The 18,870-nt window shown below is 39.2% G+C and overlaps 1 protein-coding gene across 5 annotated transcripts in view; it reads left to right on the forward strand.

Annotated features, from left to right (window-relative positions):
* Window positions 1–18,870, forward strand: part of LOC122552612 (coiled-coil domain-containing protein 158-like) — a 172,270-nt gene that overhangs the window by 8,249 nt on the left and 145,151 nt on the right. For all 5 annotated transcript variants that reach the window (XR_006312432.1, XM_043695369.1, XM_043695388.1 and 2 more), the window contains exons 2-4: window positions 4,052–4,147; window positions 14,231–14,276; window positions 16,052–16,215. Coding sequence is in view for 4 of the 5 variants with exons in the window: in XM_043695369.1 (XP_043551304.1) it covers window positions 4,052–4,147; window positions 14,231–14,276; window positions 16,052–16,215 (306 nt within the window). In the remaining variant the exon portion in view is untranslated. The remainder of the gene's footprint in view (window positions 1–4,051; window positions 4,148–14,230; window positions 14,277–16,051; window positions 16,216–18,870) is intronic.

Consider the following 18,870-nt stretch of genomic DNA (forward strand, 5'->3'; position numbering starts at 1 on the left):
AATGGCACGTTTCCACACTGTAGGCATTCTATGGTTCTGAATATGTCTGGTAAAATTTGACTATTTTAATATAATCCTAGCCAGTTGATGATTTAGTATTTTAGCCTGTAACACCCTGATAAATAATCAATTCCACTGGAATTTGATTAGTTTCTAATTGAATCCTAGCTGCTACGAGCACTGACATAACTTCTTATCTCATTCATAGATGCTGACATTTTTTTATCCATTATTTCTCTCAGTTTAGCTTTAGTCAAAGATTTCAATTACTTCACTGTTTAATTTTCTACCAACAGTCAAGTCTTTTTTGCAATATACTTCCTAAGAAATCTTGCTTTGATGTGCAGTATATTCATGTACTCGATTCTTTCCAGATCTCCAATGGATTTCTATCCCAGAGCCCTTACTTTGGTAATACTAGATAAGTCAGATTCTAGGAGAAAGTGAGGACTGCAGATGCTGGAGAGCAGAGTCGAGAGTGTAGTGCTGGAAAATCACAGCAGGTCAGGCAGCATCCAAGGAGCAGGAGAATCAACGTTTCGGGCATAAGCCCTTCATCAAAGCTCTTTCCTGATGAAGGGCTTGTGTCAGAAATATCGATTCTCCTACTCCTCGGATACTGCCTGACCTGCTGTGATTTTCCAGCACCACGTTCGAAGTCCGATTCTAGTGTGAATCCTAGCTTGATAGACCCTATGTTTTGTTTTTGCAATTTATTTACTGTGATCAGTCACTGAAATATTCACAAGACTGCGAATGTACCTTTTTATTAAAAGAACACAAGCTTATTACGTTACAAGGAAAAAAGATGAAGTTTAAGGTCTCACCATGAACTGCACCCTTTTCCCCAGAAAGATGCTTTTCAGACTCAATCCCTATAAAGTATTGTTCCCATTTTATTTCTCTACTTTCTTACTCAACTTGATGAGGTTACAAGTATTTTCATTGTTTTATTTAAACCATGTAATGTCTTGGGAATGGTGTTTTTGACCCACTGCTTGAAAAAAAAATGTTTTTGACCTTTTTAAAAGAAAAAAAGTCACCTTCACAGAACTGAAAACCCAAACCCATTTACCTCTACTTTAGAATCTAAGTTTTAAAGAAATAATAATGCATTCTTAACATTTGTCACAATTGATGAAACATCTGAAGATGATTGAGCCTAGGACACTACCCTGAGGAATGCCTGCACTGATATCTAGTGACTAGGATTGGCTTCCAACCACTGCAGTCTTCTTCCTTTGCACTAGGTATGACTCCAACCAGTGGAAGGTTTACCCCAATTTCCAATAACTCCAGTTTTGCTTGTGCTCCTTGCAACCATCATTGGTCAAATGAAGCACTGATACCTAGGACTGATGCTCATTGTGATCTGTTTTAAAATCTGTCACAGCATAGTGGTCGTGGCAGAGAGCACAATGCAGGGCATCCTCAATGTGAAGGGAGGTTAAGGGGGTCTCATGGGGGGGGAGAGGGGGACTACAGCCACTATCCTTCACACTGCTGCCAAACCCACTCTCTCGATCCTCTGTTCCACGCTTTGTCGATGCTTCCTCTCCCCACCCTTGCCCCAATCTCATTTCACAATCATCATTATAAAATAAAAATAAATTCCCTTCATCTGCCATGACTGCATACAATCCAGATTGCTCAATACATTACCTTATTTTAGGTAATTCTAGTACAGTTCCTTGATGGAAACGTTCAGTTTTCTCTCCCCGGAGGTAATGGGACAGTCAGATAATTGGCCAACTTGACCCTGGAGAGATGCATACTACTTTTGTCCCGCTTCAGCAGTTGGTGACATTCTCAATTTAACACCAATTAAGACCCCTAAACTTGTTTATTTTTCATGTATTTATTCATAGCATAAGAGCATTGCTGGCCAGGAAAGTATATATTGCCCATCCCTAATTGATCAGAGGGCATTTGAGAGATAACCACATTGCTGTGGATCTGGAGTCACATGTAGGTCAGACCAGGTAACAATGGCAGTTTCGCTTTCCCCCAAGGACATTAGTGAACAAGATGGGTGTTCTGACAATCGACAGATTCTTAATTCCAGATTTTTATTGCATTCAAATTCTACCATCTGTTGTGGTGAAATTCAAACACAGGTCCCCAAATTTTTACTTGGGTCTCTGGATTAACAGCCCAATTAGAATTATAGAATAGAATCTCCACAGTGGGGAAACAGGCCATTCAGCCCAGTGTGCCCACACCAACCCTCTGAAGAGCATCCCACCCATCCCCCTACCCTATCCCTGCATTTCCCATGACTAACACATCTAACCTCTGCATCCCTGGATACTATGGGCAATTGAGCATGTCCAATCCACCTAACTTACGCATCTTTGGACTGTGGGAGGATACCAGAGCCCCTGATAGAAACCCACGCGGACATGGTAAGAATACGTGGAGTTTGCATAGACAGTCTACTGAGGGTGGAATGGAACCTAGGTCCCTGGCTTTGAGTGGCTGCAGAGATAATCACTGAGCCACCGTACCACTCCCCAGTTGTAATATCATTAGGCTTTTAACACCTCACTTAGGGTGGCCAAATAATAACCTCTTAGCACCACTACTTGCCACATTGGAGAAAATGTGTGTGCCAGAAATGTATGAAGGAAACAACTAACTTAAATAAAATTGATCAACTTTATTTATTTTGATTTCCATAAATGTGATAAATCATCAATTTCTGGGGGCATAATAATTTTCTTGTTATATGTTGCTGTGAATCACAAACTGATTATTCTTTGTTAACTATGTCATAATACCCCATCACAACACTGTCACTGCAGCATTTCCTGAAGGTTTTTCCCCTGTTGTCCAGCTGTGGTGGTAATAATATCTCTCTTGAATTTTTAATTCGGTTTCCATATACATATTCAATATATATTTTAAGTAATGAAACCAATAGACTTCGGCTTTACTTTTACTAATCTGTATCACTCGAAGCTCTTGATTTTTAAAGTTATCCTGTTGCTGCTCATTCTGCAGAGACACATAGGTTTGGATGTGTTTTATTATCTAAATACCTTTCACTTAATTTTAAAATTAGTTTACTTAGCATAATTTTAAATATTGACATTGATTTTTATAAAATGTTTATTGGGTGAGCATATCTGTACTGTTGCACCTATGTCAACAAATGGTTTATTTTGATGTACCCAGCAACAGCCTGAATTGAAGTCCAGCGAAAAAGTGGATAACTTTTTAGATTTGGTGGAGCAAAATCATCTTTAAGGTTTTTACTGCCTTAGAACATGATTTAATCAAAATGTTTATTTCATCTCTAAGATTCTTTCATAGGTTGTAGTTCTTGGTTTTCTTCAAGAGGAGAAAGCCTGCTATTAACTGTTGTCACTAACTAGAGTCTCTAGGCAGAATTCAAGGATAAACATGGTAGCTTTTGCTTATTTTCATAGGGCCTTAAGATATAGGAGCAGAATTAGGTAATTTAGCCCATCAAATTCACTTCACTATTTGATCACAGCTGATATGTTTCTCAACTCTTCTGCTTTCTCACTGTAACTTTTGGTCCCCTTACTAATCAAAAAAACTATCTATATCTCTCTTAAATATACTCAATAACTTGGCTTCCACAACCTTCTACTCAACTTTTAAACTATTCTTTTTAGGTCAGATTCTTTAGTATTCAATCTGTAAAATTGTGGGGCAATTTATTCATCAATATCGCTGTTAACTTGTGTTTTTGTGAACTTGCAATTGATTTAGTATAACAGTGAATATATCACCAAAATCTATTGTGGTACTGTTGTTGTCAGTTGTGAATTTTAAATCACATAGATGAAAGGAACATTTTTCTGCCATTGTTTTACAGTTGAAATGTTTCAATTGTGTTTCATGTAAAGTTGTCTTTAGAATGAGTGAATTAACGTAGTTTGCTATTGCGAGAGTAAAACAAAAGCTGGTGACTGAACTGAATTTAAAAAGAGCAAAAGCATACTCGTATACTAAAGGATAACAAGAAAATGTGAATATAACTGAATTTGGTTCCGTACTGACTTGTTATTTTTGTCACTAGGGGCTCGTGGACATTTTTCATCTACTGACCATCGGTCTTGTCAGTCAAGTCTGCATGCCTCAGAAGCTGGAAAAACACAATTTACATTGTGTAACTGTAAGTGGTTGGATTATTTGTAATGCTCTTATTTCTTGATTGAATAAATTAATGCAACACTAGCTGAATTTTAGAGGTTGCTTCTCCTGGCTTAGGAAGCTGGGCTCTTTTTGGGATACGTTCAGGATATGGGGTCATTAATTTAGAACTGAGATGAGGAGAAATTTCTTCACTCAAAACATTGAATCCAGAATTCTTTGCCCCAGAAGGTTGTCGTTTCTTCATCAATAAATGTATTTAAGGCTTAGATATGCAAATCTTTGGGCTGGAGGAAAGAAAGGGTTATGAAGAGTGACTAGGAAAGTGGAGTTGAAGCATTTAATCAATTATGATCATATTGAATTGCAGAGTTGGTACGGTCTGCTGTGTTCTTGTCAATCTTTATAGTGGACAGAATGTGAAGAAAAGGGATTATAGGGTTTGATCTGTTGGTTTTTATTATAATGGTGGCATTCTTATCTGCAATTGATAATGTATACAAATATATGGTATGCCATTTTATAGTAAAGTTCATTTTTATGTGGATGAAGAAAGTACAATCTAAATTTAAATTCATTTCATTAACTAAATCTAGAATAAAAACATGTGATAATGTAACTGTCATCAGAACTACCTGGTTCACTGATGTTTTTCCAAAGGAGGGAAATTTGCTGTCCATACCTCTTCAGGGCTACATGTGATTTCAGATTCTCAGCAATAAGCATCCTCAATGGCGATCACCAAGACTTGTCTAGTGGTGCCACTACTGACAGCTGCGTAAGTCCTGAAGGGTATGTTTGCCAGACATGATCCCTGACAGGTGGTAAGGGAACCAACACGAGTGGAAAATATGCATAATCTTGTCCTTACCAAGCAACTTGACACAGATTCATTTATTAATGACCATTCTGATAGAATTGACCACTGCAGAAGTAGTGATGCAATGAAGTCCCAGCTTGACACCTTCTGTCATATTGTGCAGCACTACTACTGAAGGAAGAGGTTCAGAAGAGAGCAAGTGACTCAAAACTAGGCATCCAATAATGTATTGAAATTGTATGCAGCTGCAATTTTGATTTCATGCCGTGGCATATCCCACACTCTATCATTACCATGTAGCCATGGCACCACCCTGGTTCAATGATAAGTGCAAGTGCTGCTCCTGACGTGCACCAGACATACCTAAAAGTGAGTAGCTAACTTGATGAAAGTGCAACACAGGATGATATACATGCTAAACAGCACAGCAGCGTTCTACAGACAGTTAAGCAGTTTCACAACCAATGAATTATGTCAAAACTCTACACTCCCCTCATATTTAGTCATGAATGGTGGCAGACAACAAAATATCTAATGAGGAGAAGGTTTTTAATATTTAGTAATTTTGGACCACAGCAAGTGAGTGGAAAAGATCAGGCATTTGCAACCATTTTCATGCAGAGGTACAGAGTGGATGATCCATCTTGGCTGTCTCCTGACATTCCCAATGTTATAACCAATTCAGTTCACTGCATGTAATCAAGAAACTGCTGAAGACACTGGTTTTGAGAGAAACTCTGGTCTCTCAACAGTTTTCCGGCGGTATTACTGAAGACTTGTGTTCCAATATGACGTATGTTTCTAACCAAGCTTCTCTGATACAGCTACAAAACTGGCAACTACCAACAATGTGGAAAGTTACTCAGGACTGTTCTGTTCACCAAAATTAGAATTATTTCAAATAAAGATTGAAAGAGCTACAGATGCTGTAAATCAGGAACAAAAACAGAAGTTGCTGGAAAAGGTCTGGCAGCATCTGTGAAGAGAAATTAGGGTTAGTTTCACCCAGTGACCCTTTCGCAGGAAGTAAACTGATCAGGTGTTAATCTCCTCCTGTGCATATCCTTCTGTGTTGCGTTATTGGCAAGTTGGCAACTCATCTTTAGGTATGTTTGGTGCTGCTCCTGACATGCATCTCTGCTTATCATTGAACCAGGCCTGGTGCCTTGGCTGAGGAAAAGTCACCGGACCCAAAACGTTAACTCTGATTTTTCTGCACAGGTACTGCCAGATCTGCTGAGCTTTTCCAGCAATTTCTGTTTTTGTTCTAGAATTAATCCAATCTGCCCACTTATCACCTGATCAGTTTACACTCAATCACTGGCACATTTGTGGCAGGTGTCAAAAGGAGTGTTCTCAAGTGGCACTTAAATACAACAAGAGCTTGCTGACTGATGCACAAATTAGGGGTCACTTGACTCCAGATCTCATTATAGTTTTGGTCAAAACTAGTGTCTTCAGTAGTAAAACAGAATTCCAGGCATGAAACGAAAGTCTATTCTTGATCTCTATTCTTGATTGGAGATTCTTGATGCCAGACTCAATAAAACTCCAAGTCAGTGAAAATCAGAATGAGGCAGCTGGCAATAACTTTCCACTGGCTGGAATCATACTTGGCATGTTGGAACATGTTCATAGATGTCAGAAGCTAATGTCCAAGTTCAAACCATCTTCAGCAGTTACGTTTAATAACTTCTCTCCCTCTTCATGCAATAGGTGGGAATGTTCACTGCACAGAATTCAATACCACTCACAACTCCTTGGACCGTGAAACAGTTCACGTCTCTGCTGATTAGATTAGATTGCAGCGTGAAAACAGGCCCTTCGGCCCAACAAGTCCACACCGACCCGCCGAAGCGCAACCCACCCATATCCCTACATTTACCCCTTACCTCATTTAGCATGGCCAATTCACCTGGCCTGCACATCTTTTTTGGAATGTGGGAGGAAACCGGAGCACCCGGAGGAAACCCATGCAGACAAGGGGAGAACATGCAAACTCCACACAGTCAGTCGCCTGAGGCGGGAATTGAACCCGGGTCTCAGGCGCTGTGAGGCAGCAGTGCTAACCACTGTGCCACCGTGCCGCCCACCGTGCTGCCTCGGTCTCATTGCACATATAAGCTGGGACTGATAAATGAGACTTAATATACATGCCACTTGAGGTTACAAGAGAATCTAGCTGATGTTCAGTGACATTTTCATCACTGAATCCCTGCTTTCATAGATATTCTGCCATAACTAAGTCCTGCTTTTCCAAAGTGCCTCTCCCATCAATGTGGCACAAATCAGGATTGTGATAGAATGCTCTTCATTGCATGATTGAGTGCAGCTTCACCAACACTCTATGCTTGAAATCATCCAGGACAAAGCAGCCTAATTGATTGGCACCACGTCAGCATTCAGGCCCTTCCACCGTGGAGGCAGAATGTTGGTGATGAATACCATTACAAAATGTACAACTGCAACTCACAAGGCTTCTATGACAGCACTTTTCAAAGCCTGATCTATGCCAGCTGGGAGGGGACAGACAGCAACTGCAGATGAATATCACTGCCTATATGTTCCCTTGCAAGTAAAACACTATCCTGACTTGAACTATATCATAATTCCTAAACTGTTGCTGGACCAAAATCCTAGAACTTCCTCCCAACAGCAGTGATCCCAGAAAGCAGCTTATCAGGACTTTGTCAAGAGCAACTCAGGTTGGGCAATAATGTTGGCCTTGCCACTTGCATCTGTGTCTCATGAACAAATAAAATATGAACTATCACAACATGCAAGAGTGAAAACAAAGCCACTTCCCTCCGGTATCTACTTTCTTTGGCTTCTTCTCTGGAGTTTTCCTCTGTGGCAATACAACAGAACAATTTACATTCAGCATGTGACAACTTTATTGTCAATTAACTACATGAACAAAAGCATAAAGAACTACTTCTTTATATAAATCTAGTCTATTATTACACAAGTTAAATTGTTGTAACTTAGCCCAGTTGTTGACACTGTTGTGTGTGTCTGGAATCACAATCATACGTGTGGAAATATTTTCATTTAAGAATGTTGTATGAGCATATACCAACATGTGGTTGGTTAGATAGCTGTCACCATCCCCCTTTTCTGACTGAGTCTACAGCACCTATTTGGTTTAAAGGGTTAGAGGAAAACCACTAGATAATCTACTGAGGATAGATACCTTAAATAAGGTGTACTTTATTACATGTCATACTTACCTGGTCTGGACTATATGTGACTACACCCATAGCAATGTGGTTGGCTCTTAACTGCCGTCTGGGATGGACAATAAAACTGGCCTAGTTTGCAATGCCCTCATCCTGTGAATGAATAAAATGAAATGATGGTGATACAAGTAACATAGGTAAGTCAGACATAGTTACTAAATTGGTCTGTCCCTTTTGTAATTCAAACAGGATCTGCCTTTCTCTACTCGACTCGTTCTAGTCATCAGATTTGGCAGAGCTTAATGAGGCCTTTAGCATTCACCTTTTAAGAACTAATACCTCGTACACCACCTTCCCCCAAGCTTTTCTCCAATAATTAACCTTTACAAATTCATGTATACAAGTACATTTACTACTACCTCATCTCCCCACAAGTCTCCATTGTTATCTGGAGGTTTCACAGTTCTTTCAGGATACATTCCCTTCAAAACTGGAAGATTAAGTCTTTAGCTTGAGGACATTTGACCTTGAACTGTTCATAGTCATTAACAGAATCTTAAGACTTTGTCATGTTACATTCACCCTGATCAACTATTGATGAATGATTGGTCCACAAGATTACTGTAACTCTTTTGTTCAGCTTCCTCAGCTATATGATCAATGCATGTTTGCTGCTGGTGCACTTCCTCTTTAACAGCTGTCCCTTCCCTGTTATGGTCCAGTTGTTCTTGTGTGTTATCTATCATGCACAGTGATGTCTATGATCGTGGGCAGCTTATTATTTCCAGCACGATAGTTCATTCTTGTATACATGGTTATAGCCCTGTGGACTTCATTGCAAAGTCAACGCTTTTGGGAAGATAAGGAGATGTGTCTTCAGTTTTCTACCTTTTCAGCAATTCTGATAGCGTTAAGCTACACTGGAATGAGGTGGACCAGTAATGTAACTACTCTGTATAAAACTCAACATTTTTCTTCAAAGATGACTTGTCTATCTGGATCTCACACTTGGTTTCTCCATTCAACTGTGGGCATTTCAGCACATTTGAATAATTTTCAATTCCAGAATGAGCTGCAAATTGGATGAAAGATTTGTTACCAAACTATGATCCACTATCTGACACAACCACATCAAGGATCCCATATGTAGTGAATGTTTTAAGTAAGACCTTGAGAACTCCATCATTGGTCTTGGTATGTAACACTTGCACCTTTGTCCACTGTTTTTCCACAGTTGATAGCAAAAACGTAAGCGCAACTGTCAAACATTGGTCTGTTCAAACTTGGAGGGAGTATCAAGCTTGCAATTCATGGCAAGACATTAAATGGCTTTTCTCAAAGTGAATTGTTTAGATGACCAATTTCCCCTGGGGCATGCATTGGCTGTCTCTTTATTGCACCTTGTTCTGCCTCATTAATTTGTATGTAGTAGTTATTTGATTTCTTTGGGTGAAGAAATGTCTCCACATCTCCATCCTAAATGGTCTACTCCAAATCCTCCAACTGTGTCCCCTGGTTCTGGACACACTCCTCCATCAGGAACAGGATATCCTCCATGCATCTACTCTGTCTAGTCCTTTTTAGAATTCTATAAGTCTCTTGAGATTCCCCCCTCACTTATCTGAACTCCATCAAAAACAATCGTAACCTCGTCAATCTCTCCTCACACGTCAGCCCCGCTATCCGCGGAATGAGTCCAGTAAACCTTAGCTGCGCTCCCTCAAGAACAAGAGCATCCTTCCTCAGAAAAGGAGACCAAAACTGCGCACAATATTCTAGATGTGACCTCCTCAAGGCCATGTATAACTGCAATAACCCATTCCAGCTCCTGACCTTGCAACCTCTCAGTGAAGGCCAACATATCATTTGCTGCCTTTACCGCCTGTTGCACCTGCATGCTTACCTTCAGTGACTGGTGCACAGGGATGCCCAGGTCCTGCAACACACTCCCCTCTCCCAATTTCCATCCATTCAGGTAGTAATCTGTTTTGTGGGTTTTTGCTTCCAAAGTGAGTAACCTTGCTTTTATCCAAATTATACTGCATCTGCTATTGATTTGCCCACTCACCCAACCTGTCCAGATCATTCTGAAGGATCTCTGCATCCCCGTCAGTTCACTCTCCCACCCAACTTGGTATCATCTTCAAATTTTGAGATGTTACATTTTGTTCCCTCATCCAAATCATTAATATATATTGTGAATAGCTGGGGTCCTAGCACCGAACCCAGTGGCACCCCACTAGTTACTGCCTGACAATTTGAAAAGACCCAATCCTACTCTTTGTTTCCTCTCTGCCAACCAGTTTTCTATCCATCTCAATATACTTCCCCCAATCCCATATATTGTGAATAGCTGGGGTCCTAGCACCAAACCCAGTGGCACCCCACTAGTTACTGCCTGACAATTTGAAAAGGACCCATCACTTCCTACTCTTTGTTTTCTCTCAACCAACCAGTTTTCTATCTCAACAGACTTCCCCCAATCCCATGCACTTTAATCTTACCCAATAATCTCTTATGTGGGTTTTGTCAAACACTTTCTGAAAGCCCAAATACAGATGTCAGTCCAAACGTTTATGAGCAATTTCAACAACAATTGTGTCTCTTGTGAACTCTAATTTCAAAGCTCCATATACACATTTTTTTCACTAATCTGTAGATACTGGTAAGGAAACGATCTATGGATTCCTCACAAAGGATCCTCATAGTGTGGCAGCAGGCCATAGAGTCCACACCGACTCCCCGAGCAGTATCCCACCCTCTCCCTGCAACACCTCCTTTTCCCATGGGTAATCCACCTCGCCTGCACATCCCTGGACACTATGGGCAATTAAGCATTGCCAATTCACCTAAACTGCTTGTCTTTGGACAGAGAGAGGAAACCTGAGCACGTGGAGGGAAACCCACGCAGAGGTGAGTGAGAACATGCAAATTCTGTTTACTTGTTCAGCTTTTTAGTACTGGGTTTGGAAGCAATTCTGCATCTTAACAATTATTTCCTCCAAGGTATCCATTTCAGTATTTTACTTGGCCCATGTCTGAAATTAAATCTTCCTTGCTATATTGTTTCTCCTGTTGTTTCTTCTGAATATGATTATTCATTTTTCTTACTGCAAAAATGAAAAGATTTAAAGTATTTCAGTGCTGCTTCACTCCTGTTGCTTTAAATGCTTTCTGGATGCGTCAAGGAGTAATTGGGGGAAAACTGGAGCCATTGGGAATTGTTAGGAACATTGCTGATTTCCTTTCAGTTTGGAATGAGCAGATAGTTGTAGTTGTTGGGGGTCAATCGTCTAAGTCACAGGACATCTGCACGAATTCTTCAGCTGCTTCATCAATGACTTTCCCTCCATTGTTGGGTCAGAAATGAGGATGCTTGCAGAATGACCAATTTGTGACTCATCAGACACTAAAGCAGCCTGTGTCGAAACATTGCAAGAGCTGGACAGCATCCAGGCTTGAGCTGATAATAGCAAGCAACGTTGGTGCTACTCAAGTGCCAGGAAAATCCCATCTCCGAAAGGCGAGAATCTAACTATTCGACTTGATATTCATTGGCCTCACGGTAGTTTAATTCCTGACTGTATGAATACTATGGCTATACTGAAGATCTGGACCCCAGTGGTGGTGGTGGGAGAGGGGGTTTTTCTGTTCTGTGATTTGAGTGTTTATTGACTAATCAGTCTGGTTCTTTAAGACTTCATTCTTTATTTCTTCATACGGTTGGGTATAGAGCATCCGGAAATAGAGGTTGTGTACTTCTGTATTCCTTGGAGGAGCTGCGCTCATGGCTTAAAACAAAGACATTTTTATACTTTTCTTAAAGAAGGGTACAGGCCATGATCTCACAGTACATTCAAACAATTACCAATTAATACATGATATTGCTTTATTTGACAGTTACGTGGTCCAATGATATTTCCTGGGAACCAACTTTGTTTTCTAACACTCAGGCCACCTTTATCTCACTATCCGAGCCATTGCACCTGCATAGGTCAGTTAGAATGGCTAGTAATGTCGTGTCTAGTAGAGTTATTTCTAGACTAGATAAGACCATCCTAACTGTAAAGGGAGCATTGTTTTCTGATCTCTATTGAAGCAGACTGTGGTTAGTCAATTATGCAGCCATAGTAGAATTAGCAGTTAGTAACTTAAAAGCCATTTTATGCAGCTTTAGCAGAATTGTCCATTTTCAGCCTAGAAGCCATTTTGTCATGTTATTTGAATCGAGAAACCATTTTATTCCGCCTAAGTTATTAAGAAATCTGTTAAGTGGTTGTTCCTGACAAAATCCAGTTACCTCAGCCTGTATTCAGGTTTCAGATCCTCAATGAGTAGTCAGATGTTAGGAATTCTACACAACTCCCCTTTTATCTATTCAAAGCCTATTTGCCATCTGTAAGTCACCACATTTGGTGGTTTAGTGGACAGTGTAGAAGATTATCTAACATGACAAAAGGATCGTGTTCAATTGGATCAATGGACCGAAGAGTGGCAGGTGGAGTTTAATTTGGATAAATGCGAGGTATTGCATTTTGGTAAAATAAACAAGAGCAGGACTTCTACAATCAAAAGTAGGGCATTAGGTAGTGTTATAGAACCGAGAGAACTGGGTACAGTCCATAATTTCTTTGAAGTTTGCGTCACATGTAGACAGGGTGTTGAAGAAGACATTTAGCATGCTTGCCTTTTATTGCTCTGATCTTTGAGAAGGAGTTTGGATCATCATGTTGTGGTTGTACTGGATACTGGTAAGGCCTCTTTTGGAGTACTGTGACCTCTTCTGGTTGCCCTGTTATGGGAAGGATATTAATACTTTGGAGAGGGTTCAGAAGATATTTACCAGAATGTTGCCAGGAATGGGGGATTTGGGCTATAAGGAGAGACTAGGTATGCTGGGACGTTTTTCACTGCAGCATATTAGGTTAAAGGGTGACCTCAGAGGTTTATAAAATCATGAGGGAAAAAGATAAGATGAATGGCTGGTGTTTTCTTTCCCTAGGGTTGGGGTTTTCAAGACTAGTGAGCATATTTCCAAGGTGAGAGGAGAAAGATCTTAACAAAAAAAAGACAATGGTTTGTATGTGGAATGAACTTCCAGAGGAAGTGGTGTATATGGGTACAGTTACAATTTCAAAAAGACATTTAGATAATTCCATGCATAAGGAATGTTTGGAGGGATATGGGCCAAGCGCACGCAGATGGGAGTAGTTAAGATTGGGATTATGGTCCATTTTGAAGAGTCTGTTTCTATGCTGCTAGAATTCTCTCCTATGCCCTGAAAGAATGCAGATGCAACAACAATGAAAAATTGACACCATTCAGGATGAAATAGCCTGCTTGATGAGCACCCCATCCAATATCTTCACCATTCATTCTCTTCATGAATTTTTGTTGTTGACTGTAGCCAACATGTAGCTGGGTAAATAGTTGCCTCCATCCACATTGTTTTCACTGGGCTGAATTGGTAAAGAGTGGTAGTTGGAAAAGAAGAGCCTCAAACAAGATGTAGTTTATTGCTTGTCAGCAATCATGTGCAAATTATTTTAGTAAAAAAGACATTTTGATATCCTAAGGTGTTCTGTCTTCAAACCAACCAAATCCTTATGATATCAACAGACTGAGTGGAGCTGAATTTTGTTGTAAGCATTAACCCTTTTTTTATATACTAAAAGATCAAGGATATGTCAAAGGCAGATGGGATTAGATGAAATTTAGGGGCAGTCAATCATAAATTCCAGCATAGAGTAGATGGGTTAAAAGGATTGTTCTGGTGATGTAGATTTGATCAATGTATATGATAGTGCCCAATTAATAATGTATCATTGTAATTTACTTTACAAATTTGCTCAGTAGCTGGAGACAGTCAATCAGTAAGCTTGTCCCTTTACCAGAGGATTTTGGTCCGCTGAGTTTAATTTATATCTGTGTCAATCTGTGTTGTTTGTTCTCTGCATTGAAGTGGACTGTCTATTGAAGCGGCACAAAGAATTTCTTCAAACTTCATTCGAGAATTTAAGGAAATGCTGAAGTTTTGAAATATTTCATTAAATGCAATTGAGTTTCATCATCTTAATTTTGAGAATAATATGGTTTTCTTTTTCAGATATTTCTGATAGCAGAAGACCAAGCAAAAACTTAGAGAAATTGAGGTTAGTTTCAGGTTGAGTTAATAAAGTGTATATATGGCTGGTTCTTATTTCATAATGTGACACTGAACTAAATGTTCTTCGGACAGTACATCACTTACAATTAGACTGAAGTGAAAAAGTTATAAGCAGTTGTTCTCATATTTAACAACCCCATCATAAACTAGAATATAAGACATTATTCTATGATCCACTGCACACATTGTGAACTTGGATATTGTGGGTGGGTCATCTGTGAACTTTAATCTGTTAAAATACATGAACATAAATTGTGAAAGGTCACCTCTGATTTTCGAAGATGCACTCTTCAACTGGAACACCAAATGCAAAATTTCCCCAAGCCTTTATGTAAGTTTCCTTTTGGACTCTAAGGAAGGGATTTTCTGATGCATTTAACACTGATTTCAAAGATACTGCATATTGTAGTTTTATCCCTCTCCCTGCCCACTGGTCAGAAGGATAATGATGAGGTGGGTTAATTAAGAGGGTCAGAAACATTGAGTATAATGATAGAGTTAAGAGTCAAAATTAAAAGTTTTTTTAATGGATTTTGTTGACTTTTTTACCATTGTAATCCTTCTGTTCCTCAACACCTTTTATCATGAGTCAAATTGAGGTCGTTTCCATCAGTCAGTGCTTTGTCTATAAACGGTAATTTACAAACATTTAGTTTCTCTGAGGCTATCTCACTGTGATGCATCTATTCATTAAATTCATTTTTCCCCCTCAGAATCATATTAAAATTAAGTATTAGTTGAATGAGGAACAACTGCAGAATAGAGGTGACAGAAGATTCTAGGTGTTCCAAAGCATGAGTCACAAACTTAGTATGTAGCCATAGTGTGTAATTAAGAAGGCTAATGCAATGATATAGTTTGAGGGGAATTCAACATATAGTCAGATTCTACAACACAAAAAGAAGCCGTTCGGTTCATTGAGCATCTATCACTTTCCCATAACTTTGTATTCCATGGGATTTTGAGTATTCCAAATAGTTCTTGAGGGTTCCTGTCTCTGTCACCCTTTTTAGGTAATGGGTTCCAGATCCTGCAATCTTCTTAGTGGAGGAGGGAAGGGGAGTGGTGGGAGATATTCAAATCCTCTCTAAACCATAATTTAAAGCTATCCCCCTGGTTTATGACCCTCAATCAAGGGGACATTGTTTTGATTGTACAAGGCATTGTTGAGGTCATTGTTCGTATACCAAATGCAGTTTTACTCTCATTATTTGATATACATTGAAGTAGCAAATGCAGCTATTTCATGACACTCGCAGGAAGGTTAACCATGAGAATTCTGTCCCACAGCTAATTACAAACCTTTGCACAAATTGATCTCCAATTGTGTGGAGTTGCAGTTCATAGGATATTTCTTCCTTGCTAGTCAATTTTAAGCTTTAACGACCGTGCACTACGTTATACTGTTCCAATTTTTGAATACTTTCTGGAAGTATGCACAAAATCTCAAAAATATTCTGTGTTACTAATATGAGGAAAAATTATTTTGGATAAATAGTGGATTTTTGATTTCTGCCTGCTGTTAATGATGTATGGAGAAATTCAAATTTAGCAAAGATCTGATTATCAATTCTCATCAGTTAGGCACAAGATAATCTTCAGTAAAATATTCCTGATTTCCTCTTTCGGTGCTGCAATTTATCATTGACTATTGTTTTGAGGTTGTTGATTGTAGCCAATGACAATATTGGCATATAGAATATTTTCTAGTATCAAGAACAACTTTTTTTTTCTACTATTTATTTCTGCTCCTGCCTACAGGAAAGAACTAGAAAGACAGACAAAAGAAACCAAGATACTTCAGGAAGAAGTAGAGCTTGCTACCAAATTAACAATGGACAAATTCAACTGGAATTTCAGTGAGGATGGATGTTCCGATCACAATGAGTTCTCAACTAGCCCTAATGACAAGGCAGAACCAGGCAGTAAGTATTAGCTTATCTACTACACTCTCTGGAGATGAATTCCTGATGCATTGTACGATTGTCATAAATTTCATACATATTCTTATCTGTGTGGTACCTTAACTCATTGTTTTCTGATGGACAAGATAGATCCTAAAGATAGAGCCAAATGAAAGAATGCTAGGAATTCATTGTGAATGTATAGAAAATGTTGATTTCTCCATTGAAAAATAGAGTTTATACCATAGTGTCCACTTTGGTACCATCAAGGATTTATTCAAAATTCGTATTGTTATTTTCTCCAATGACCCATGACTGTACCAGTTCCTGTCCTAACCTAAAATGACTGACAGTTTTTTTTCTCTCAGATTCTCTCCACATTGAAAATAAGTTCAGTTCTAAATGCCTTGTTAATTTTTTGCTCGTGAGTCATGTAAAACCAAAATATTTTTGTATTGACAAAAGCATTGAGGAACTAATTTATTCATTTCGAGCCTTTCTAGTTAGGATATAGAGACCTTTTTTATGTGATGATCACAGTTTATTTTGACAGCCTACTGGCAAACACTCTGCTTAAGAGACTGCGAAACCAGTCTCTATATGGGTAGTGTTTGTCTCTTCATCATGGGGTGATATTTTTCATTTGTTTATTTACGAAGTTTAGAGACCGTAACAAGCATATCCGTCCCTTCATCCTGCTACACCATTAAATTATGTCATGACCTAAGCTTCATTTGTCCACCTTAGCTTGTGGAACATAAAAACAATAGTAGCTGTATAGCGTGTTGAGCCTTCATTGCCATTCACTGCAATCCTGACTGACTACTTACCTCCATTTCACCTTCCTAGTCTCCATATAATGATTTCTGCCTAGAACATGCTCAGTGATTGAACTTCCACAATCCTATGTGGTCAAGTCTTTCATAATATTCCCTATCCCCTCATTGAAGGAATTCCTTTTTAGGCGGTCTGAAATAACCTAGCCATAATTTTGAGATTATGACCCCACTCAGCAGGCAGGAGAAATATCTTGGCTACATCTGTGTGGTACTCCCAAGGTCCATTCGTGGCAGCGACTTCTTGAATTGTGACTTCCAGCACTGATCAACATCAGCATTCCAGTTGCCATGCGGGGAATGTCAGAGTGGTTGCCCAGCTTAAAGGGAACACTGAATCCTAACCAAAGTGTTCTCTTAGTTTAAGAGTCTTCCAAATCAGGAGAATTTGTCTTGAAGTCTTCAAGTTGTTGAACCGAAAATGTTTAGGCCATCAGAATTGAGGTTACGTGAGCACACTGACAACGAAATGGTAAAACTGTCTTCACAGTTGAAGGAGAAGATACGGAGAGGAGTTAAAAATTAGAGTTGGGATGGGAGTGAAGTAATGCATTCAATTCTGGAATCCCTGCTATAGGAAAGATGTGAAACTTGAAAGGGTGCAGAAGAAATTTACAAGGATATTACCGGCATTGGATGGTTTGAGCTATAGAGAGAGGTTGAATAGGCTGGGTCTGTGGAGTATCGGAGGCTGAGGGGGTGACCTTTATAGAAGTTTATAAAATCATGAGTATGGATAAGGTGAATAGCCAAGGCCTTTTTCCCAGGGTAGAGGAGTCCAGAACTAGAGGGCATAGGTTAAAGGTGAGAGAGGAATTATTTTAAAAGGGACCCAAGACGCAACATTTTCATGTAGAGGGTGGTGCATGTATGGAATGAGCTGCCAGATGAAGTAGTAGAGGCTGGTACAGTTACAACATTTAAAAGGCATCTGGATGAATAGGAAAGGTTTAAGGGGAGATGGGCCAAATGCTGGCAAACAGGACTATCTTTATTTAGGATATCTGTTCAGCATGAACAAGTTGAACCAAGGGGGTCTTTTCCTGTGTTGTACAACTCTTGACTCTATGAAATGAGTCTGGAATTGAGTGTCTATAAAAGGATAGTGTTAGGAAACAAGTGAACATGTGTTTTAATGCTGTATGAAGACTTTTTGTAACTGTCACTCATAGATACCTATTTTTAGCTTTTGCTTTACCTTTTTGAGTAATAAACTTGCATTCTGTTGTTTTAATAAAAGCATTTGTAGCCTTGCGAGAGTATGTTTTAAGTGACCAATCACTATGGTAACCAACTGAAAAAAAAAAATGTGTATGATTTATAAAGCAGGTTTCCTTCTGAACCGATCAGACTTGCCCAGTATTACTACCAACTGGTACAGGGGCAATACCAATTGCTTGCCTAATTGTTTGCAACACTTACATGTCTGAATGTTCTGTGTTCTCTCCCTCCCTCCCTCCCTCAAATAGTGCGGTTCCACTTTCCACTTTGCAGTTTACAGGAACCTTTCCAGAATCTATAGAATTATGCAAGGTAGCCACCAATGCATCCACTCTCTCGCCACCACCTTCAACACTTGGAAAAGAAGTAAAGCTGGTCCAGTGGATCTGCAATTTTAAAAATAGAATTTGCTTCCTCTTTATTAGTACTAATTTCATTTCGTTCCTCAGTTTTATAGGTTTTTAGGTTCATTTAATATTTCTGGGAGATTTTCTGTATCGTGTTCTGTTAAGATAGAGAAAATGTAACTTCAGTTTCGCCGCTATTTCCCTGTACTATAAAATAAATTCTGTTCCCACCTGTTATGGGTTCCACGTTTGTCCTTAGCCAACTTTTTTTT

This window comes from Chiloscyllium plagiosum, chromosome 1 (genome assembly GCF_004010195.1).
Source record: "Chiloscyllium plagiosum isolate BGI_BamShark_2017 chromosome 1, ASM401019v2, whole genome shotgun sequence".
Taxonomy (NCBI): Eukaryota; Metazoa; Chordata; class Chondrichthyes; order Orectolobiformes; family Hemiscylliidae; genus Chiloscyllium; species Chiloscyllium plagiosum.